Below are 25,000 nucleotides of genomic sequence, written 5' to 3'. Positions count from 1 at the left end.
ATTGACTTGTATTGGTCGGTTATGAGAAATACCATTAATCTCTTATGGAATACGGAGAAGTTTAAAGCATATGAATACTTTTGTAAGGAACTAGAATAAAAAAAAACTCACTAAAACAGAGGAAACCTCAGCAGTTCCAGACATCGAGCAGCCAGACTGTCCCCATCAGCCTCTACCAGTTTGACCCAGTTTTCCCATCCATTGCGTCTCTAAGCTGCTTCCTGAATTTCCAATTACATTCAAATCATTTCTGCTGATCAGCTTCACGTTCAGCAGAATCCCTGCAGGGAATCAGGACATTATCTACAGAGCCCATAAACAGAAAGGAGACTTTTCATAATATGTACATCCAAAATGTGATTTTACTAAACCAGAACTGATGGTTAAATAAACTTCCATTATTATTTTACAGTCAGACTGAATGTTACATAATGTCACTTGACATAAATTTCAGAGAAATACCAATAGAAGTGTTTAAAGCAATGTCCTCCCTTAAAACCAAATGGTTTGAAGCTAGTATTATCCTGTAATCTCATTTCTTTTCCTGAGAACCATCTCAGCAAGTAGAGACAGAATGTGACCTAATTATTTTTCCTGCCCGTCCCTTTGGTAGAAAGTAGGTGACAGCATCTGCCTGGTTTCCAGCCGTTGTTATGCGATGCATCATTCAAAATCATAGGTTTCCTCCCAAAATATTTCATTATCTTTGAGAGCAGATATGAAAAAAAATAATAATAATTATAATGTTCCACAAGCAGTGATTGGAACCTGATGCTGTTCTCCACAAGAATGAGGTAAAAATCCCAAATATATTAAACACAAATTAATGTCAATCAATGTCAGCCTTTATTGTTGAAAATAAACATTTTAACACTGTATGTACTGATGCTTTATATAGACTTGATGTATTTCTAAAGAAATACCTTTAAAACTTATGAGGTATTTTAAATAGAACTTCTAAGTTTGCCCTAGAAACAGAACAAACACAGAACCAGCAAAAGTAAAGAAAAAATTGCTCGTTTAAGGAACAAAACATTGAGCTACAACAGCTAATTAACAAGAGTGGAAAACAAATCCATTCCATAAAATTCTGATATTTCTTTTCTAAGATAAAAATTAAAACTACTGGTAAGAATGTCAAAATTAATGTCACATTCCAAATATATGAACCTCAAACTACACCTGTTATACTCTTAACATTTATGACTAATTTCTTTAACACCTTGCATCCAGAGAAATCAGTTTTTGAATAAGGTGGTGTAATAAATCAAAAGATAATCAAGATATGTAGATTGAAATCTTTATTGTTTTAAATTGAAAACATGAACTCATGCAGATCAAACAAAAGGGAGAAATCCTGACAGGATAAATGATCCATTAGTTTCTGCAATGAGGACGGTTCAGAAATCTCTGAAAATCTGTCAGTTCTGCAACTTTCACAAGATGCAAAAATTGCTTTACATGTTGAACCATAAACGTATAGTTTGGGAAAACGGGGAAACATTAGGAGACACGTAGCTACAGCATATTAAGGTGAAAATGAGCTGAAACACCAGAGACCAGTGGCCTGAAGCTGCCTCTAAAGTGCATTTATATTCTGAGTACTGTCAGATTTGCAGAGGCCTTGGGCAGATATTAAACATAATGATAGTGGGAAGACAATAAGAACAGGATTCAAGTATCAAACATAATAAAACTAAACTAGTGAGCTGATTAATGCAGTTGTATGATACAGGTGTACGTCAACAAAGTGTCCCTGACAGGTTAATCCAGTGATTTGATTAAAAAAGTCCAACTTTTATATAATATAAAGTCATTAAAGATTGCACGGTTCATGTGTTTATTTTTTATGCAGGTTTACATGAAACCCCTAAAATGCATTTCTCAAAATGTAAGATTATATATAAAGATTCAGAAAACCTTTTGCTACCATGACAAACTGATTGATTGTATGTCATAAAATATCTTTCAAGATCCTTTCCTTAATTGAAAACTCAAATTTATTGACAGCACTCACAAATATCCCTAATTCAGACAAAAACATTGGAATATTTACTCGGCATCTACTATTTGTCCCCTTGTTATCGGTCTCAACTGTTGAACATTTACACAGAATAAGCCTTAGACACCAGTATGAACCTGACCTCAACATCTAATAGGAGTTTGAAGCATGTGCAACAGAAACACTACATACGGTACTAAAGATGGAGATATTAAATATGTGTAGCACGCACACAGAAACAAAGATTCCTGTACAGCAGCATGTCATGCGGTCTTTACAGAGAAATACCCTCTAACCATCTAAAAAGGTCAAATGATACACAGAGATTATCACTGCCACTAAAAACAAACCATAGAGACACAGTCGATGCTGCTGCGATGGAAGGATGTTTTACTACATCTAAGTGGATCTGCAAGGGGTTGGAGTGTAAACAGCTCTAAGATAGAGGCTTAACTGGATAATCACGTTAAGTCATGGAACACAGACAGAAAGGCAAACTGGAATATGAGGAGAGATTGGTGGATCACTGGCAGTTGATGGGTTAACACAAAGACATTTTTATCGGTCATGGTGTCTTTTTACCATCTACCTTCCCACAGGATGAGTGACATGTGTTAATCATCCAGGATAACACACATTTCCACTTCTCAAATTTCCCTCCGTTTTTACGTAATACAAAAAGTCATACAAAAATACCTCAACATTACATTCATTGAAGAAAATTTATCCTTTTTTTTTAAAGTGCTATCATGCTGATAACATTTGTTGCTTTTGCTTTCACACTCTTCTTTGCTTCACCCATATTTTAATAGTTAGTCTCTATTCGAAGACACCAGGGTTAATTCACAGTATTGGGGCTTAACAGTTGGTGGCCAAGAGGGTAGTTTGTAATTAAAGCAAAATAAGGAGTTCACAAGAAGTTGGGCCGGGGCGTACCGTGTGTAGCAAGAGTTCGGGCACCTCCTACAGGGAGCACTGTCCTTGGAGGAGCTGATGCGTCACAACAATCTGGGCGGTAGGAGGATGTGGAGGGGGAGCCAAGTTACCGCAAGGTCAGCTTAAAGGAATCTGGCATCTAAAATCACGGGTTTGGGTTGTTACTGCAGCTTGAGTTGGCATCCTACTGCTGAGGAGTAGATGGGAAGAGTGTTTGGGGTAAATAGTTCAGCAGTGAGGTCGGTTCTCATGCCTCCAAGTACTGGGGTGGAGGGTCCTTGGGTGGGATGGCTACTGCTTCCTCATATGGTGGCAGCAGAGCCTGCATTGCAACAAAGAACCAAAAACAAATTTAGATCAACTTTATACAGTGTAAATGAGCTTCCTTTGCACTAATTTTTTTACATAAATATTTATAGATTTATAAGAAAAAGTCAGATTTCAGCCAAGTCAACAAAACAAAACAGTGGTTGATAAATAATCGTTTCTGATCCCCACATCAGCGATGTATGAACCTTTCATCATGTGGGACAAAATACTGAAGTTCAGAATGATGGCCTGAAAAATTTTTTCAAAGCAAATGATTATTTTTATTTTTCGTACCTGCTCCACAATAACCATATTGAGATATTAGGAGGTATCTGCGCACTTTTGATGTAAAGGATGTCATTTCTTTATTTTTTGAATGGATTATTTTCTATTTACGTAATCTATTTACTATTTACCTAATCAGGATTTCTAAAATATCCATTCTCAGTAAGAGCAACTATTCCTTTGTGAAGTTTTGTTGCATTAAGCCTATCTGGTCTTACCCACTACCAAATTCAAATGAAGGTAAAGAGGAAAGCATAATTTTTTGTGTTGTAATTAATGTTTTCCACATTAAAAAGATTTGAGTTTGTCAATGAAGATCTCACCCTAAATAAATAAATAAATAGTCTACTGGAATCAACTACCTTTGCTGACAGATTACTTGGGCCACAGACCATATCTCCAAGTCCATCTACTGGCTTGCAAGCCACAGTTTTGGACACCACTTCACACTTTGGCTTCAAACAAATTAAAACCCTAAATAATAAAATGGTGACTTAGATGAAGTGTTCTTAAATAACATTAGGTTTGCACAGGGAGGCACATCTCCACAACTCACAGAAAAAAGGAATTAACACAGCATCCAAGGACCAAAAGATTAAAGGCCAGAAGGAAGTTAAAAAGGAGGCAATAAATGAGGAAAAGATGGAAGGAGACAGGTAAATATGGAATGATGGCTGGATGAATGGAATTACAATGTAAAGAAAAAAGCAGAAAGAAAAATGGAAGGACAGACAACTTCTAGGCAATTGGGAAGAGAACAGTGTAAACATCCAACTTTTTATTTTTTATGATAAGACAAATTTCTTTTTAAAATGAAATATTTTTAAACCTGAACAGGTTTTAGTACGCAGAGAGTGATTCTGACACAGCTTGGTTTCTCCCCCAGCCCATTTATCCCTAGAGACAGTATGACTAGCTCCAAGGGACACTCACACACACAGGCCAGCTTGTATTCTCTCTGTCCAAGGTCTTTCTCTATAAATGAAGTTATAAAACCAGCACTGCTGCTAATTCAATGTGGGAGAGCGTATGCTCCGAGGGGATGAAAATGTGAAACAGCCAGAGCGGTCCTGCGGACACATCACAGCTAGGATTTGAAATGAAGCGGACAAGCAGACAGTTATGTAATGTTTCCAGAAGAAGGGAGCACAGAAAAAGATATAGGAGGAGGGAGCAGGAAAAAAGAGGGGGGTGACCCTTGTGCATTTTAATGGCCTTAATAGAAAAGCACAACAGATAGGAGGAAGCAGCTGGGTACTTAATGTCCGAGGGCTGCAAAAAGCTATTTGAACACATTTTTGACTTTTTAACAGAAAAAGCAGAGGACTCTTTTTTTTTTTTTTTATAATAGTAAGTAGATAAAAGCATGTTTTTAGTCCAATCTTAAATTGGTTTAATCTTGCTGTTTGCTTCAGATATCTGCTGCATTCCAAAACAAATTGCTCTTTCATACCTCTGTGATTAAACTGCAAGCAGCAGAAGCTCTGGCCTTCACTTGGCCTGGTTACAATAGATCTTTGACTGCTCTTTTGAATAGCTATAACAAAATGTGCTTTCGTTTTGAAAATAAATTCCTTTAAAAGCTTGAATGGATATGTATGCATCCATCCTTCTGAGCTAAAAAAGAAAGGCAAATAAACACCCCAAACAATGTAAGAAAGCATCATCAGTTTTGGAAAAGCATTGCATATATTAAAAACCAAAAAACCAAAACGCACGATACCTTTACAGGTTTTTTCTATTCTAGCATCAGCATCATTTATTAATGGTCAGTTAGTTATCGCAACAGAACCAATTTCAGTGTAATAAACAACAACAACAATTCTTATAATAATTCTTACCAAAAAAAAAGAACTCTTATAATGCAATGTTTGTGTTTTGTTTGGTTCCATTTACTTTTTTTTGTTGCAACATATTTATCTACCAATAGATATTATTCTTGGACCATTTTAGTTTGGCTCAAATGATTCTATAATCTATAATAAGACTAATCCAATCTGGGCTGGATTAAAACACATTAACACTTCATTTTCTGAACTGTATAGCCACTACATAGTAATTATAGATCATATACAGATTAAAACAATAAAAAAATACTCAGTATTTTTTCTAGCATTGTTTCTGTACCCCAGCCTGGAAACCCTGTTTTCATCCTCATTGTTTTACTATAAATATTTGCAGCACAAATGATCATTTGCATGTGATATGTGGATTTGTGCCTCATGGATTAGTGAAACAGAGGCTTTCATAGTTTGTTTGTGTTTTATTTGGTTCCATTTACTGTTTTTTTTTTTTTTTTTGTTGCAAGACATAATTTTCAGTGCAGTTTAGCTGCTCCATACTAAAATCAAAACCATCGTTCTAAAAGCCCTACTACTTTTCTCCTTGATGAGAATGATACTGGAGTGAAAAAACAAGTCAACAACAGATATCTAAGATTTGCTGAAGGCCCATATGATGCACAGTGTGAGACATCAGAGCTAGCTGGATTAGCGGATGTAATTGGAGTTGTGTATTTAGGAGGAAAGCATCATCAGCATGAAGGGTGGCCACTGGAGCACAAGGACAAAAAGACAAACAGATAAAGTGCTGCGCATGGAATAGACAGAGGGTGTGAGGCAGATTAATGTCTTATCTATCAGGATGGATGATTATAAACACCACGGACACATGGAAACCATGACTATGCTAAAGCCTCTTAGAAACAAAACAGAGTTTGCATTGAAGGGTGGAAATGGAAGAGATCACTGAGTCCAACTGCACACGTAAAAAAGGAAAGAACAAATACTATATAATTACCTCACTTATTAAGTCTGAAACACAGCACATGATTACCACCTACTTCTGATTGGATTTCAAAATCAGGTTATAATTTAATCACAAAGGTTTTTGTTTCTCCTTATAAAAACTCTTTATAAATAGCTAAGATATTTAGCATTATTAAATACGCTTAATGAAACATTAATCTATGTAATTTAAGAAAATTTTGGCTCTTCTTACAATATGTATAATGTTCAAAGAAATATGTTGGTCATATGAAGGGGTTATGACATTGTGATAACTATTTCTGGATAAACTGGTCAAACTTTGTTGTATATTTTCACCACCTTTCAGCACATTCAATGTGTTTTCACCTAAACCCCACTCATACAGGCACTTCATCTTAATTTTATAAATCCTGATTTAAAAAACAAAAAACAGCTTATAACATAAACTGAGACCCCATCAGGCAAAAGGGTCAACTCTAAGATGGTGAAAGCATTATTAATCTATTTTTTAAAGTGAGTGAATGTGAGGACTTACCGTGGTGTCATTTGTAGTGACATAAACCAGGACTTCTGTGGTGCCTCTGCCACTCACATACCTGTAGCAGTTCCACACGCAACCAATCAGATAGGCCTGTAAAAAAATAAATAAAAACAAAAAACAAAAACAAGGTCTTAGAAGAACATTCAGGACAAATCCGTCCACCTTATTGAACCTTTGCAGTTATACCAGAGGCAACTTCCTGATTTACTGAGGCCATGCTTGCATGAAAGGGTGACTTCTACCTTGGCAAAGAAGGAGCTTCAGTGTGTGTCTGTGTGATTAGCCTGCTGAGTCGGTGCCCCTGCCAGCAGCAGGAGCAATCAACCAGGAAGCCAAGCAGACTGCAAGCCAATCACTTTACCATCTGCTGAGCTGACCTCCTTCTCTTTGCATCACAGGAGTAAGGTCAATTGAGTCAACATCAGTTTGCACACGTTTGTAATTTATCTTTGCCCAAGAGTTAATTTTTCCCCTTATATTGCTTTTCTGTCCACAATTCAATTTCCAACGTATAGTAAAGATGTGAATTTGCACTCCTTTCATTTGCATTCTATACATTTCTCATCCTGTTTGGCAGTTTCTATCTCTTTACTCTTTTTAGGCAGACAATTTAAATAATACTAAATTAGCTTTTATTTCATCTCCTATCATCATTTCATCCAGTTTCTTTCTTTTTTCGCCATCTGCCTGTGTCATCTCGGCCAAGTGCAGTCAAGTGAAGGATGTTGGCTTGAGGAGTAATGTCAGCAGGTGTTCACTTCACCCTGAGAGCCGAGGGAGTCCTTGAGCGTTAACATCTGGTGCTTACTGAGGGTCTCAGTGAATTTCTGTAGAAAGAACAGAAGCATCTTCTGTGGCCAATGCCCTGATCATCTAACTTTAGATTTACTTGCTGGCTCCATAATCATAATCAAAGTTTCCTGTCAAAAACACAACATTTCTGACTGTTTTGACTGTGGGCTGTTTTCCAATGGCTGCTTCCTGTCATAAGATCCAGGGCTCTGGTTTGGATATCTGCTGAGAACAGTTCTAATCTCAGCTTAGAGGAGAAACAACTTGATTTGATTGTACAGATGACTGCAACTCTATGCCCCATTTCATCCCAGAGCCTTAGAGTGTAGCTGCGCCTGGAGAGTCATCCATGCATGCAGGGAAAATTAGTTTGACAGGAGTTGGATTCTTGACGTTTATGACCCTCTGCTCTTTGACTGTGGGACCTCCTCACTTAGACCCCTGACAATCAGAACAGCCACATCAGCAGAGTACATAAACGTAATATATTTCCTGCTGCTATGCGAAAAGGATTATGCAACACTAAATCTTTTCTACCGGATGCCGTATGATAATCATACAGAATTTCTTCACATGTTGACATGTTACAACCTCAAAGTTAAATAGATCATCTTTAGAATTTCATTCTGCAGAAAAAGGATCTTTGATTCCAGTCCTCGAGGTCCATTTTCTGTAGATCAGAAAGGACACTTAAGACAAAGCTGAGGTGCATCAGTAGTCACCAGGATATGTGCTGTCCAACTTATTCTGGCTGTAAGGAAAGAGGGATTGCTCATATCTGTAGCTGATTTAGCATAACCCCTCCAGATGTTCCTTTCCACCACTTAGGAGCTATATGTTTATCTTCCCATCCACTTTGCTTCCCTGGCCCTATAGAAGAACCTCAAACTCATGCCACAATGCTGCCATTACCATGTCTAGCAGTAAGGCTTTTATGTAAAGGGTGCATTCAGTGCTGAATTTTTGTGACATATTTCATACTGTCTGGTCATATTGAGCAGAGCATGTTCAACGTGTTTGCTGTATCTGCTAAATGGATCCTGACAAACTGCAAAATAGTTCCATAAAAGTCAGATTTGTCAAGTATGTGACTAATAGTTGTCTTGTTGACAGAATCTTTCACCTGAGCTGTGAATTGCTGAAGCTATTACTATTATTACCATGGGCCCTGTGGCTCCTTCACTGACAAATGCTCTTATTCAGGCTGTCAGTTTCTTGGTGTTCCTAAAATTTTTTATTTATTTATTTTTTTTTTTAACAGTTATGCCATACTCTTTGTATTTTTGATAATACATTGGAGAATCCTCAGTGACATGGTCTAGACTTGGGCAATACTTTTATGACCTAACTCTGCTTTAAAGTTCTCCAGAACTGTATGTCTGACCGATGTGCTGTGTTCCTCAGTCTTTTGTTTATATACAGTATATATATACTGTCTCTAACAAACCTCTGAGGGTTTTAACAAACAGTTTTATTTATAGAGATTTAATTACACATAGGTGGATACTCTTTCTCAGTTAGGGGACTTTGGAGGAAAGTTGGTTGTAAATTGTTTTATTTATTTAATTGCTAATTAATAGTTTTTCCCCATGGTCCAAAAACATAGATGTGGGGTTAAATGACCGCTTCAAATTAAGCTGTGTGTGCTGGGTGAATCTGTGTAGCGCTGCAGTAAACTGACAACCTGTCCAGGGTTCATGCCACTGTTTAATCCTTGATTGCAGATAGGCACCGGTGAGCTTGCAGATACTTTACTAACTGGATGCATGGAGGAATACTTTCCATTCCACTTTATTAATCTTAATTACCTTTTTTATGGGGGTTATCAAAGACATCCCAGTATAACACATAGATGTTTGAGGCTTTTATGTTACAAAAAGTGAAAAAGTTTGTGACATTGAAAAGTTTTTCAAGCCGCTTTGTATGCACTAGTTTCACTTCAGTCAGAATATTTTAGAGACTGAGAGCTCTTACCTTAAAGGAGAGGATGCAGCCGATGAAGAGCAGAACTGCAAAGACTAGGCACACATTGTTTGTGGACATGATGTCCTCCTTGTAAGGGAATGTTCCCGGCTGGAAATGAGAGACAGATAGAAAAATGTTAAACAGAAATGGAAACAAAGAAGAAAAAGAATTTAAAAAAGGGTTTCTTTTGAGCAGAGGTCATTATGATCATCTATTCAACATGGCTGCTGTCTGATGTTATGTCTGCTTGCCTTCATTTCACTAAATGCGTTTTCAGAATTACTTGCCTTAAGCAATAAATTAGGCAAGCACATGAAGCAGTTATGGCTGCAATAAGACATTTATTGATTCAAAACATAATATAAGAACCTCCCAAACCTATATGGATATGGACCACTCACCAGCTGCTGCAGATAGTCCTGCACAGTGTTGGGATAAACCACCACGCTAATGGCCACCAGTGTGTTAAGGGCAAAGTCGAAGATCTGGTAGCAGAAAAATGGAATGATCCAAGCGGCGTGTTGCTATAAATGAGAGATCAGAATTAAATAGAGTAACAAATTTTTTTAAAGCCAGATTATTTCATGTTTGTTATTCCTGTTTACCTTGTAAGCACCGTATGTTGCCATCCCACATATTAGAATCATGAGAAGGGATATCGCTGTTGCAATACAGATATCTGTTAGGGTGGGAGACAAAATTAGAAATACATTATTTATACCTTCCTAAGAACTGTGACTCAAGATGCTTACATGATTAGCACATTCAGTATTGACAGGTGCAACAGATGATTTTGTTTTTCCTCATTTTCAGTTAGGATTGCAATGATAAAGGTGTTAGAATATGCCACAGGCTTTGGAAATCCTAACTTTGTTTATTTACACTGCAAACACTGGAGACTCTCTGCAAGATATGTCGCTCAATCTGAGCTTATCTGACAACAGAAAATACTATCTTTATGTGAATTTCATTTATCATGCTAAAAAAAAGGGAATTTGCTTTAAGATATTCAGAAATCTTTTATTTTCAACAGAAAAAAAGCAAAACAGTTAATGTTAGAGCAAAGCTGCATACATCATGTGAACTGGAGAGGAGTTAAGAAAACAGACAGGGACTAGAATTAGATTATTTTTAAACTATACTTGCATAACATATAAGCCTTGAAAGGTTTCACTTACAACAACAACCTTAATTGTGGACGATGCTACCAGAAGCTATTTTTAGTGTAAATGAGGAGTTTAAAAACAAACATGAAAGAGGCAGAGATGTTTGAAACCATTTCAATAGAAACAGAATTTTCCGTAACACAGTGACGAATGTCTGCAGTTCATAATGTGAAGAAAAAAGGGCAGAATTCTTGTAGTAAAAAGTAGAAGTAAAAATGTTTTATCTTAAAGAGCCTTTCCTGCCTTAAAATATGCTGAGTTTAAAAACGCTTCCTATAAATAACAGTTGTGCTGCTAATGTGTGTTGAAAATATCAACTCTAATGAATTTAACTATTTTATATCACATTGTAAATTTGGACTTATAATTAATGATCATCTAAACCAGGCGAGCTAGCAATACCGTATTTTCACGACCATAAGGCGCACCGTACTAAAAGGCGCACTCTCAGTTATGTGTCCCATTTCTGTATTTAACACACACATAAGGCGCACCGGACTATAGGGCACGTTTTTTATATACAGGTACATGTCCTCTACTACCTTTAAATACCTTTACTGCGTATTTAAAATTACAGCGGGGGCAAAACTGAGTATGACTGTGCTTTATTCATGTATTTATTACAAAGTATTAATCAAACCTGGGAGCTGGCCATGACACATCGCAGATGACACAGCGCTGTGATCACTCCTAAATTAACTTAAAATCCTGAAACCTGCCGACGGAATATGTTCGCTTTTATTACCGGCATCCTGGTGCCTGCAGTTTAAATTATTTAGATGAAAAACACCTGCCAGCCACCGCGTGAACCCGGAGGCTGCCCAGCCTAGAGGCTGCTGATGAAGGGATTTCTACTGTCGGTGCACCGCTGGTATGTGGGGGTCTGAGCGCCTCCGACAGAAATAGATAATCTGGATGAACTGACTGCAATTATTAAGTTTTCAGGTGGACTTTCTCACTTAAAAACATATTAAAACTACTTTATTCCCACTGATCACAGCAAATATAGCTGCAAGATTTAGATTATTTAGATGAAAAAACACCTGCCAGCCACTGCGGAGGAGACCCGGTGTAGGTACCAGATTGAACCGGCCCAGAGGCTGCTGTTGAATTAAGTTTTCAGGTAGAAAAATAGAGCGGGAGCAAAACTGAGTATGATTGTGCTTTATTCATGTATTTATTACAAAGTATTAATCAAACCCATCAAAGTCATTATCCTCTGTTTCTGAATTAAACAGCTGCGCTAAATCAGACATGCCAATTTCCCCTTCTTCGCTGTCAGAGTCACTTTCCGTGCAGCGCGGCTCCTCAGAAATAATGCCGGCTTTTGCGAAAGCTTGAACAACAGAGCCAGCAGACACGTTAGTCCAAGCATCTACAATCCATCCGCAAACGGTGGCGTAACTTGCCCGGCGCTGCCTTCCACTTATCCTGAAACTGTGGTCTCCGTCGGTCATCCATCGCTCCCACGCCGCTCGCAGCCTTACTTTGAACGGCCGGTTCACACCGATGTCGAGCGGTGGAAGTTCCTTTGTCAGACCCCCGGGATAACGGCGAGCACAGAGTTTATTTTTTTTCACCATGTTTTTCACATCAGCTGTGAGATGGGCACGCATGGAGTCACATATTAAAAGCGATGGTGATGCGTGGAAAAAACCACCTGGTCTCCTCACATACACCTGCCTCAGCCACGTTTTTATCATCTCCTCATCCATCCAGCCTTTTTCATTTGCGTTAATATCATATGTCATCAGAGCGCTGTGTCTGTCTCGCTGTCAGCTCCCAGATCAGCTTCTCTGATTGGTTGATGCGGCGCGTCCAGCAGCAAAACTAAAATTTTTCCATCTCGAGCAGCAGCAGCGCGTTGGCGGTGCGTCAGATGCTTAAACGCTCCCGACGCGCTGCGCCTGCTGCTCAAAACGCGCTGCGGGACCTTTTGCTGCGCCTATACGCACGTCAACCATTGACTTTGCATGTAAACTCGCTGCTTCTGCTGCACCTGCTGGGTCCGGTTCACACCGATGTCGAGCGGTTGAACAGCGAGCACAGCGTTAATTTGTTTCCCCATGTTTTTCACATCAGCTGTGAGATGGGCACGCATGGAGTTACATATTAACAGCAATGGTGATGAGTGGAAAAAAAGCACCTGGTCTCCTTACATTCAGCCACTCTTTCATCATCTCCTCAATGAGGTGGTCTCAAAAGTCGCAGTTACAACACACATAGGGCGCACCGCACCAAAGGGCGCACCGCACATTTTGAGGGAAAAAAAAGACGTTTAAGAGCGCCTTATAGTCGTGAAAATACGGTAAATATTTTTAGTGCTGTTATATCCCTTAAAATTTGTGTTGAACAGTAAGTATAATCTGCTCAAATCTTATTCACAGAAAAGTTAGTTTCTGAATTATAAAGTAACCAGATTCTATATTATGTTGTTTTCTTTTTTTTGTTGACGCTCTGAATGATGCTACGGTTTGTAACACAAAACAAATAGAAATACATTTCCTATGATTAAAAACAATGTCTGTTTTATCACCTAAATTGTAGTTTGACAAGTTGAACGATAACATAAAGGCTGTAGGTCTGATTTTATCTTTCGCCACATGATGGAATGTCAAGACACTGAGCTCCAGCCTTCAGATGAGTGGATGAGTCATAGTGTAAAAGAACCATGAATGAATACGCCACAGGGTGACAGCTTCTTCACAAAACTAAACACTTTAAGGAGTCTCTGTCGTCAGTCTACTTTGCATAGATCATAACAAACAGCATTATGTAAGAGGTGCTAAGTTTACCAAAATCTAACACCTTCTCAAATCTCACTGATGAGCCACTTGTCACTGTTAGTGTAGCACTGAGCTATCCAGTGAATAGCATTGTGTCTAGGCTCCAGACTGTTCCACACCTAAATGTCTAAATATATAAGCATGATCGGACATTTTTGGCACCCTAAAAAATATCTTTTTTTTCCATTTTATTCTAAGGTTGTTGACGTTTATTATCTTTATTTTTTGTATTGTATGAAAACCCTGAAAATTACACTGTTTTGTCTCATTAGCCACAGAATTACACCATGCCTGTAAAATTACATTAGTTCAAGGGCTAAAATTTAAACCTTTTTTTAGTGTGTAGTGAGTAAAATCTATATCTAATCACTTGGAAACTTATTTGATAAAGGATGATTACAAAAACTGTCAGCTGGTTTTAACTGAAGTATGAAATACCCTTCGCTTATCTGACACCACTTTAAATAAACCTCTTGCAATGACCAATGAATGGGGATGAATGTTGTGGACTTAACTTTGTGGCACTTTTTGGAAGATTTTTTAAGTTTTTCAAAATTGTTTTAAAACTTTAAATTTTAGCTCATAGCAACAGTTGTATTTTGGAGTAAAATTCCAACACTGATTAATACAGAGTAATGGCATTTAATCATATCTTTAAATTAATGCAGAACGTACTGATCCTTTCACAGAATCAAAAGTAGGGCTTTGCAAACATAATAAGTCTATTGCTATCCAGTTATTCATTCTAATTATATGATCAATTATACAACAGTAATCCCTACAAATAAGTTCCAAAATTGTGTTTAAAAAAGTGAAAACTATCAGAAATTTCCACATATATGATCAGTAGAGGTGGTAAAATATAGTTAAACAAAACACTTCAAAATAACAATGCCTTATGTTTTTGTCTAAGAATTCTCTTTGGCTCTCAGTGTTTTCCAAGTGCAGAGAAAACATGTTGGAAGGGGACTTAGTCAAGATGGCCGTTTTAATCTGAGAATTAGAGCAGTCATTTTTAATCAGCTGCTTTGGTCAGTGTCTGCAGTATTGCAGAGGCGACTGTGATGATGACTGTCGCTTCAGGGAGAGCTCTGATTTGTTCTCAGCACTGAGCAGCTAACTCAGCTGTGTCCCTACTGACACATAAGACCCAACATTTAAACAGCACAAATCCAGTCAAGTAGAACTAGGAGATCCATCAAAGTATGCAGACTTTTATCAAGACAGAACACTTAAGAGACAGGCTTTTGTATTAAATACAAGAAAAGAAGCAAATTTTCTCATTTCACTTGTCTCACTCAAAAACATACCAAACATAGGGCCCTTACTTGCATCGTCCATAACATCGATGTCAGTTCCCAACTCAGAGCTGGTAAGGTGGTACCGGTACTGAACTGGATCGTACAGAGCTGACAATAGGATAAGAAGAACCACTGCATTGATTATCTGCAAGCAGAAAGAAAAATATTAAAAAGGGTGAATCTTTAGATACTGTGAGAGCTGAATATGCCTGAGGAAAAATTACTTATCAAAAGGCTGGCAAAATTTCAAATATCTTTTGGAAAGATCATATATTCTAAATTGTTGCTTAAAAACAATTAATTAAAAATATTTTAATGCCATCAGGGGTGTAACAATACATTGATCTCTATCGATAAACCGATTAAATGATTAGCGTTTCGATTACACTAACGAAATATAAAAACATTTTGTTCCATGGTATCATGTTACGAAAAAGCTAGCTCTGTTGTTACCATGTGGGAATGGAAACAGGTATTTTATTATTTTTGTTATGAAGAATGTCCAACAGATGTTTGATAGAATCAACCATATTGCATGCTGGGGGATGTAGGCAGAGAAAAGGATTTAGCCTCTCATCATCACTTCAAATAGCTAAAATAAATCAATATCAGCTTATTCTGTGATACATCACCAACCATTAATTCACATAGAAATAACATGTAAATCAATACCTCCAATTTAGGTTCAGTTTGAATCCACCGTTAAATAAGCACATGTTATCCCAAGATATAAATTGAAGATTTGTAAACTGAATTAAATAATATTGAAACAACACAGTATTTGTGATACTGAAAAAAAAGGTATTATCATCCAAACAGAAAAACAGATATAATACTGTATTATAATAAAGCTCCAGAAATAATCATGCTGAATAATTCTTTCTTTTTTATAAATGTCACCTTTTAAGACTAAAACATTTTCAGAGTAATGCAATGGATTCTTTCTCAACTTTTTAAAGCAAATTTTAAGACAAGAAAAGGTGCAGGTAGGCATACGAGAGAAAAAAAAACAAAAAAAGAAAATGGAATAAATGTTGAGTCCAATAATTTTTTTCTTTTTTAATATTGCATTATTAAAGGTATAGTGGAGGATGTTATTTTTCCAGGTTGATCATCAAATTAGTGGTCCTCCTAATTGTCAATCATTCTGGTGATATGTTTATGTAAAGCAGTCCTACGTGCTCGTAGCCATTTTCACTTACCAGTGGTCAGTCTGACATAGTGGAAAAATTGCAAATTTTCTTTTGGAAACTAAGGTTGCATGAGTGATGCAAACAGCAACTTTTAAACAGAGCATGCACGAGGAGAAATGGGCTTGTGCATGCTCTTGCACGTGTTAAATAGACCTTCCCTCTCGGGCGTGGGTACAGGGTTGTGCATGAGCATTTCTTTTTTAAAGTGGGTCTTTTTACAAATTTGCATAACTATTCCAAATTATTCCACTATACCTTTAAGAAAGAAAAAAGATACTGAAGTTAAAAGGGTGGCCATATTTTTTTTTCTAAAACTGTATATTAAATATTATCAGCAGCTTAAATTTCCAGACTTGTTATAAAAATATATACACATTTATTGCCATCATCATCTTTTGTAAATGAACATCAAAACTAATTCTTTATCGCAGTGCTAGATATTATTTAACCTGAAACAACAGTTAAATGGCCTCATTTAATTTGTGCAAATGAATACAAAACATACAACTCTTAATTTAGTGGCATTTTGTCTTATCTTCCCCATTTTTTAAGCTTGGTAAAGAAAACTGGGCCTCTGTGTTATTCAAAATGAATAACCTAAGATACTGCAGTTCACAGATTACCGATTATGAGTCCCTTGACAATCTGAGAATTTTATTTTTTTTCCAGGAAAGATTTGATATATTAATAATTGTGGTATGGTTGATTTAAAAAAATTTTTCTACTTACATTTCTACGGAATTAATTGCAAAATGAATAAATGCACCAAAATAAATGTAATTCTTGTATTTAATTTTATATTTCGAATGCTAGACTATGGAGTAAAAAAAGATAGATGATTACCCTTTTTTTTACGTTGCTGTGCTTGATAACATAAACAAATATTTCAGTGCAAAATCTTTGGTCAGTGGAAACATTACGAGTCACAGATTGCATTATGATTTTTTTATGTTTTAGTCATAAACTGCACTTAGTTCCAAGAAAAGAAGGTTACAGACAATCACGCATGGAGTTGCTAACACCATGAAAGTGACCAATAATTTATTTTTGTGGAGGACAGGTGGGAGCAGCCAGAGCAACCAGAGAAAAACCTGCTTTTGCAGCAGCTGCTCAATAAATAGTAATAATAAATGCCTTTACACGTCAGGATCTCAAGTTTTATTGTCGTCAAAAGAGATTAGAAAATCTGCTTTTATTCAATATTTTTCATACTTGACATGTTCATTGTGAGGTTTTTGTGTGTGACCAAAGTGTTTTGGAATGGACCTAAGTTTATGCTTATAGAGGTGTCTCCTTAAAAAAAACCAGGACTTAAAACCTGAGGGTTTACTGGAACATTTCAATAAGGGTCTGAGATTGCTTTATCAGCTCATTAAATTTTCATAACTGTCCTCTTTGTATGAACGAAGCTGTTCAAAAAAACTTAGCTTGCCTTCATTTTAAAAATGTGCTTTAGGTTTTATTTCCATAGTTATTTAAGCATTTTATTTTCAAATAGTCTTCTAACAGATACTTAATTTACTTTATTAAGAATAATCATTTGATTTTACACAGAGAGGTTTTATACATACTGCAAATATGATTTACAAAATGGCCAAGAATAAGCTTGAAGTAAAAAAGAAGTAAAAGCTGATTACTTCTTTTTATATGCCAGCATCTATTTTAAAGTGTTGATAATAATAGCAGGTCAATCTGAAATAAGGAAGGAGGATTTCCAAAGGTCAGGGATTTAAAAGGGCTTAATTTGAACTGTGTTTAAAACTGCAGGTCATCCTTTCAGTAAAAACAGAAGTTACTTAACAAGCAAAAGAAGTAATCACATTAAAGTTTCTAAGAAAACGAACTAGAGTTAAATAAACAAAAGGTAAAAACATCTACCTAGAAATGTAATTTTCTAAGCAAATTGGGAATATGATTAAATCTATGGTATGTAATGTGGTAAAACCAAAAAATTTATAATAATTCTCTTTTTTAAATATACATTTTACAAATTGTATGAAGATGACACAGTCCACCACTAGTTTATAGAATCTGATTTTTTTTTTTTATCGATTAATAGTTAATAGAACATTCTGGGCTGCTATCTGATTGGTTGGATTAAAAAAAGATTAAAAGAGTTTCATAAATGTAATAAAGGTTTCACAATTAAAGGTCACCAAGTTTTTTTATTTATAAACCCCATTAATATTCAATTAAAAGTTGAGTTATTTTAGATTTTATGGAGGGAAACACCTGCGAGGCGGATGCTATCTTCAGCCCTGCCTAACGGTCGTTAATCTCGGGGCATCAGAAACATTTCAAAGTAGAAAAAAACAAAACAAAAAAAACAACTAAGCAGTAAGCGTTGTTGACAGCTACCATCTTATTTGGTAAAATATTTTAACGAGCAACGACTCTCCCTGCTACACGAATTCGCGGAGAGGGAAGAAAAAAAAGCCTGGAGCTTACCATGTACCATATTCCCAGAATAATGGTGCCCGTCCGGACATGGCAGCACAGGCAGCAGCTCGTCGAGTACCACCGGTCCCACGGAGAAATCATCTTCTATTAACGCACTGTGTGTGTATGAGTGTGTTTTTAAGGTTAATACATGAATGCTTCCCCCCTAACAACAATATTTGATATATAGAGTCAGAGGCTGGTGAAGCGCAGCATCCAGCGGACGTCTGAGGTGTTCTCCTTCCCACGGAGTTGAGTCGTGCGGGCGGAGAGGCAGAGGGAGAACCGTTAATCTGCTTTATCCTCCGATCACGTGACCAGGCCAAAATGAGAGAGGGTTAATGATGAAGATTAAGCACTGGGAATGTTTGAAATCACATAAGATATTCATGTTCACCTTTCTTATGTATTTTCCCCTTCCTGCTATTAATAAACACATTTTATTGCAAACGCTTTAGTAATGCTTGCGTATTTACACACTGAATTCAACTTTTATGTATCAAAATGGGAAAGACATTTTCTCAAATGTGGACAATGGCATAAGTATCTGTAAGCAGGTGTTTCTCTTTTGTTTAAATCATCCTATTTATCCACAAATTTTACCTTCCTGCTTGAATGAAGGTAATTTACAACCTATTTCAAGAAAAATGTACTTACATCTACATTTTTGCACTTCAGTTCTGTTTTCAGTACTGTGGCCACAACAGGTGCTGGGACCAGTATTGCAGGGGCATCGACCCCTGTCTGCCCCTGGCCAAAACTGCCCATGGTGTTTAGGATCTTTATTCTGCTGGAAGTTTTTCTTCCATCTATCATCAGCTTTAACTCCCTGTTTCTTTCCATAAACTGACCAGCTTCCATGTACCTGGGGTGATTGCTGAAATTGTCATGATTCTGTCCTTTTTGGTTCAGTTTACCCTCTTGTCAGTCTCCTTCTCCTAGCTCCCTTCTTAATTCCTCTGTCCACACCTGCTCCCGATCTGCTGATAAGCCTGGTCTTTGTTCAGTCTCCCATTTCTACACCTCCTGTTCAGTCACTGTTTGCTGGTTCCCTGTAATTCCCTGGCTCCTCATGTTGTTTGCCCTGATATCTCTTAGATTTTGATTTTCAATATTTTTGTATTTTCCAGCAATTTTTGCCTTGGTTACCTGTGAGTCCTTATTATATCAACAAAAAAAAAACCCATCTCTGCATTTGGCTCCTCAAACAACCTCCACCAGACCTTGACAGAAATAAATATAAATAATGATAGAATATATTTTTCTCATTACAGATTTGTTCTTTTTTTTTTTTGTCTTTTAAGCAAACCTAAATTAATAAACAAAATGATCAGTTAAAGTTAATGTTAGTAAATATAAAATACATTTATCAAGTTATGATTTTGCTTTACTTCTGAGGCCATGGCACAGCATCTCAGATCTAGGCCCTGGCTTCATTAAGCTACTCAATGACCTTAATTTATTTAAGGTGGACTTGCTGATATATGATAGATAATTGTGCTGCTGAAAGTGAAGTGTGTCATAGATTGGGGTTTTTCCTCTTCTAGAAATGACATAGCTCATTAAAAAAACAACACCACCTGTCTTAATTCTATATAAACTGTTACTGTTTCCATGTTTTCAACTGTTGTCATCGTTTACATCACTGTTGGGGGATTTTAGCCCACTCTTCTTTGCAGAGTTGTCCTAATTTTGCCAGATTGGATGGGATTTAATAAATTATAACCAGACTCTGACAAGGCCAACATAAAACCTTAATTTTGCTTTATTTGAGGTATTTACAGGTGAACTTGCTCATGTTCTATGGATCTTTGTCCTGCTGATTTTCAGGATTTTGTGTTATTGTACAAAATTAATGGTTCCACCAACTATGACAAGTTGACAAAATCCTGAAGAGGCAAAGGAAGCTCAGACCATCAGTGTTTGACTGTTGATATAAAATATGTTAGCTCTCCACCTTCAATGGTAAACATCTCAAAAGAAAATAAATTATTGTCAGTCTATAGAATATTCTCACAAAAGCCTAGGTTATCAGTAATATGTAAAATTGAAGATGGATCTTTGATGTTGGTAGCCAGTCTCTTTCTTACTGTCTGATAACATAAGCAGTTGATGAACTCTGGTGTCTCTTTTGTAGGCCAAGCAATCCTTAAAATCTCTCTCTGTTACAGTCTATTAACCTCTACAGTATTAAAAAGGGCTTTCCGGACTAATATACTGTATGTCTGCCTTTGTTTCTAACCTATTTTTAATGATTTCTTGCTTGTTTAGATAAAAGTTATTTTTTGTTGTCAGATTTGATAAGTAAGACAACAATCAAGCCTGGCTTGAAGTTAAACCGCAATAATGCTAACATTTTCCCTCAAAATGTTTCAATAATCATGTTTTTTTCTCTCTAAGTAAAATTATAATTCAAAAACAATTTAGGTATCTTCTGTTCACTCTGGATAAATCTATTATTAAAATGAAATTAAAGATCTTTAAGACAAGAAGACGAATGCAATTTGTAAGTGGACAGACCTTTTCATGGCACTATATTCACCTGTTTTTTTTAAACTGCCTGTCTAACCTGTTGAAGAAAAACTCAGATTTACAAACAAACTTACTTTTTTCATTTATTTGTCCCTAATAATAATTTCCTGCCAAAGATGTTTTCATTTTTCAAACATCTGAGCAGAGAGATCGGACTTCTTCCCATGTCAAGTGCAGATGTCCTGATCCGAGCTGGACAGATGGGCCACCAGTAAACACAGCGCTAAGCTCTGTCAGAGGAACTGCGTCAATGCCAGATTTGGGATTTTCCTCTTCTAAAATAGCAAAACTGCCTCATTCAATGTTCACTCAAACACATCTAAATTCAATAGTTTTTCTGTTTCCACATATTTAAATATTGTAGAAAGCTTAGGCTCTAACATAACTGAAAATCCAAAATGTTGAAAGTATTTAGTTATTGAAAAGTGACCAAATAATTGCAGGTGTTTTTTTCTGGAGTTGCTTTTTTATCTGTCAGTATTAGAATATACAGTGATGATCCACTGAGCTGCAGACGAATGCACATAATGTGGGAGATTAAAAGCTGCTAAATCCTAAATGAACTAAAAGATAAGTGATGGAGCTAGAGGGAGGGAGAGAGAGAGATGCAGCAAAGGGGGTCAGGCACTGTGAGTAATATGCCACGCGACTGCCTCAACACATTGACTGAGGCAGTGGTTCGGCCTGGAGAGGGGAAGCGCATGGCTGCTGACACAGATTCAGACCAAAACAAAGGGTCGATTCTCAGCTTATTGAGGATAGTTCTATGTTTAGGGCATACAAACAGATATCAGTCAACAGTGATTGTCACGTTTTGGTTGTGGTTCAGAGGACCCAAATGCAGAGGCAGAGAGGCTGAGGTGATTTCTTGTATTTTTAATGCAAACAATAACAGTGGCAAAATCCAAAAATCCAACTAAAAATGTAACACAAACCAGAACCAGGGAGACATCAGGGGAAAACACGCACAAGGAGCCAGGGAAAGACGAGGCGAGCAGAGAACAGCGACGACAGGACCAGCAACAACAAGGAACCAACAAGGAGTGACTACAAAGGAAGAGTATATGTAGCTGACTGAGACAATGGCAGGGCTAACGAGCTGACAAAGAGCAGGTGTGAGGAGACAACGAGAGAGCCAAGGGGAAAGGAACACACAAGAGGGCAACAGAGGAATACAACAGAAAAACCTGAGAACTAACATAAATCTAGAAACAAACAAAATAGGAATTAAACCAATAAAACTAGGAAACATGGAGCAAAGTAAAGCACTAATAACTCTGCTTAGACAGTATGTTTCTCATTAATATTAGAGAGAACAATTAAAAAAAGTACAAAAAAATATATTTTTATTTCTCTTTGTACTTCTTAGGAATCTTACAGATCAAACTAAATCAACTGAACATTATGCGGGGTCACAGATATGTTGATCCATTATATATGGGGTTGCTCTGAGATCTTGTTCAATTAAAAACTTCTCTGTACCACTGGATTTCAGTGTGCTAGACACTGCTGATAATTATAACATACTGTTAGAGAGATAAAATGTTGCTGAAGTGTCTGGTACTGTGCTAAATACAATATATGGTACATTTGAACCACAAACAATATTTTAATTATTATAAATTTGAACAAATATTGTCAGGTTCCATAAAGATTCATTTTCGAGGCAGTTTAATTTATTAACTCTCTATTTAAGATGGGGGAAATCTACACCCCTTAAATTGTGTACAGTATGCCAACAACAGACAGCTTAGTACGTCTGTGTCCTCGCAAGACCAGAGTACATGTGACACTAACATTTTTTCATACTAATGATGCATGTTTTTTTTTTTTTCTTTTTTTTATACCGTTCCTTGATTTTTACACAAAGCCATTTCAATTGCCTTGTCTATAAATTGTGTTTCACAAACGGCCTGCTTTACCTTATGAAATGTTTTCCTTGTGGCATCGGGCACAATAAAATCCACAAAGTGATTAGAAGAATTTGTTTAATTCCTTCTCAAGCAAACAAATCATCATAATGTCCTTAAAAATCATTCACAAAAAGATCTTCTACACACAACTGTATAAATACATTAAAATCATCTGTAAAAACTGAACAAAGGGTCACCCAAAGCCACAGTGTAACATCAGTTCAGATCTATAAACATTAATGACCAACAGCCAATAAACATTTTAATGTTTTGAGTCCTTAAGAAGCCAGATAAAATGGATGCCTATAGAAAGTATAGAGTTTGCAAGGAAGAAAAAAAAATATGTCATGTTATTTATAGAAAAATGTACCCTAGAAAAAAAAATAAAGCACAAAAGACTGGTCCTTCATGTATCTTTATCAGCAACTACCATTACCACAGTCAAGTAAAATACAAAAATAAAAAAAAATATTCTGACATCAAAACTTGCAAATGGATGGAAACCATAAAAAGGACCCCCCATTGACTTTCTATACAGCAGATTAAGGCAGAAGATATAAATTCCTTTTTAATGCAAATGTACAATTGTGTAAATGAGTGCATTTCTCAGTTCATCTTGAATTAAAAAGTTCAAACTGCTCAATGTTACAATTTGAAAGAAACTTTTTAATTTATTTTTTTGTTGCTTCTCTTCACAATTATTTCCTGATAGGAGAAAATGTATTTTACATAAAAAAAAAGGTTAAAAACAATCAATTTACAATAAAAGGAATTTCTATACAGTCTCTTTCACAGTGTAATCACAACCTAGAAAAAAGCCCTTACAATCTATATATACATGTATATATATGGCGTGGCTTTTTTAGTTTAAGACTAGAACGAAATATTTGTAAAAAGTCATTTAGAGAGCAGAATAATTAGTTTTTTTTTTAAAAGCATACAAGTTACTTAGAAAAAAAGGACAGACTTAATCATCGCCACAACTTGGAAGTAAAAAGACAGCATTTAGTTAAATTACACTTTCATCACTTGACCCCATTAGGCTTCATTACAGTGCCTCCTGGTGGCTTCTACCAGTTACTGCGATCACAGGGGAGCTTAAACCAAATTTGTACTTATTTTGTTCAAGCTAAACCCCAACATGTGCCGCACCCGAACTGTGGGGTGGAAGAAATAACTGGGAAAGTATGAATTTTCTTTACTATAACAAGACCAAACTCATTTGAAAATGCAAAGTAAGACTGTCTGTACACATAAACGTTTTAAAGAATGTCCTAAAGAAATCAAACGTATCTTTATAGAATATCCATATGACATAACAGCAGATTGTTTAAATAATTATCCTTTCTTTCTAAAAGAGAATCAATGGAATGATTTAATTTAGTTTAATTTACGCCATCCTACACGATTTTCAACAAAATAAGAAATAGTAAGATATCTTTGATTTAAACGAATGGGTTTAGGTATATAAAAAAAAAAAAAAACAATCAAGCACGAACTATGAATGAATCCACTGGAATATCACACCCTTTGCAGCAAACTATATCATAAAGAAAGTATTTATAATGAAGTTTTCTCACAGATGATCTCACTTTTCCTCAGAGTATACCTTAAAATTTGTTTTCACTTCAGGTCAAAAGCGTGCATTCAGTCATCATTGGCATAAATGTTTTACTGATTATCTAATTTTATCGATGCATTTAACCCATTTCTTCTGCATGGTGGAGTTTTTATACCATAAAAGCCTTAGGAGTACATGGTTGAATCTACAAACATTTATCTCCTGTGGATAGCACTCCACTAATATTTAAACTAGTTGTTTTCCTTTTTTCCTGGCAAACAAGTGACTTTAACTCCTAGCTTATTCTATCCAAAATACATTTTGATTCATGTTTGTTATTTTTATCCTGTAAGAACACTTACTAGAAAAGTTTGGCTGATCCAAAACCAGCAAGATTTTAACCCATCGTGTAGGGGCTGAAAATGCATGCTTTTACATCATAAATGGCTGAGAAAGTTGTGAAAAAGAATGAAGCTTCTGCAACAACTTTAAAGTTATTAAACTAGGCTGA

General features: G+C 36.3%; 1 protein-coding gene across 2 annotated transcripts; it reads right to left on the bottom strand.

Moving 5' to 3' along the window:
- Positions 1-1,284: 1,284 nt before the first annotated feature.
- Positions 1,285-18,769, bottom strand: laptm4b (lysosomal protein transmembrane 4 beta). Of its 2 annotated transcripts, none has more exons than XM_038287049.1 (7): positions 18,493-18,769; positions 14,861-14,996; positions 10,204-10,277; positions 10,000-10,122; positions 9,608-9,706; positions 6,836-6,931; positions 1,285-3,260 (listed from the first exon to the last, which is right to left on the bottom strand). In XM_038287049.1, exons 1-7 carry the CDS (start codon positions 18,583-18,585, stop codon positions 3,186-3,188), a joined length of 696 nt encoding a protein of 231 aa, XP_038142977.1. In that variant the 5' UTR covers positions 18,586-18,769; the 3' UTR covers positions 1,285-3,185. The 2 variants fall into 2 exon arrangements, with proteins under 2 accessions (XP_038142977.1, XP_038142978.1); XM_038287050.1 differs by having other exon boundaries at positions 14,879-14,996; positions 18,493-18,768.
- Positions 18,770-25,000: the final 6,231 nt, after the last annotated feature.

Source organism: Cyprinodon tularosa, unplaced genomic scaffold, assembly GCF_016077235.1.
Source record: "Cyprinodon tularosa strain WSP-4 unplaced genomic scaffold, ASM1607723v1 ctg234, whole genome shotgun sequence".
NCBI lineage: Eukaryota > Metazoa > Chordata > Actinopteri > Cyprinodontiformes > Cyprinodontidae > Cyprinodon > Cyprinodon tularosa.
This window is presented reverse-complemented; position numbering and strand designations above follow the sequence as displayed.

Bases quoted from the DNA above. Each gene is read 5' to 3' on its own strand.
- laptm4b (XM_038287049.1), bottom strand. From the start codon at position 18,585: ATGATTTCTCCGTGGGACCGGTGGTACTCGACGAGCTGCTGCCTGTGC. The intron at 14,997-18,492 runs GTAAGCTCCAGG...TTCTGCTTGCAG, and splicing joins TTCTGGGAATATGGTACATG to ATAATCAATGCAGTGGTTCT. The intron at 10,278-14,860 runs GTATGTTTTTGA...CCACCCTAACAG, and splicing joins AAGTAAGGGCCCTATGTTTG to ATATCTGTATTGCAACAGCG.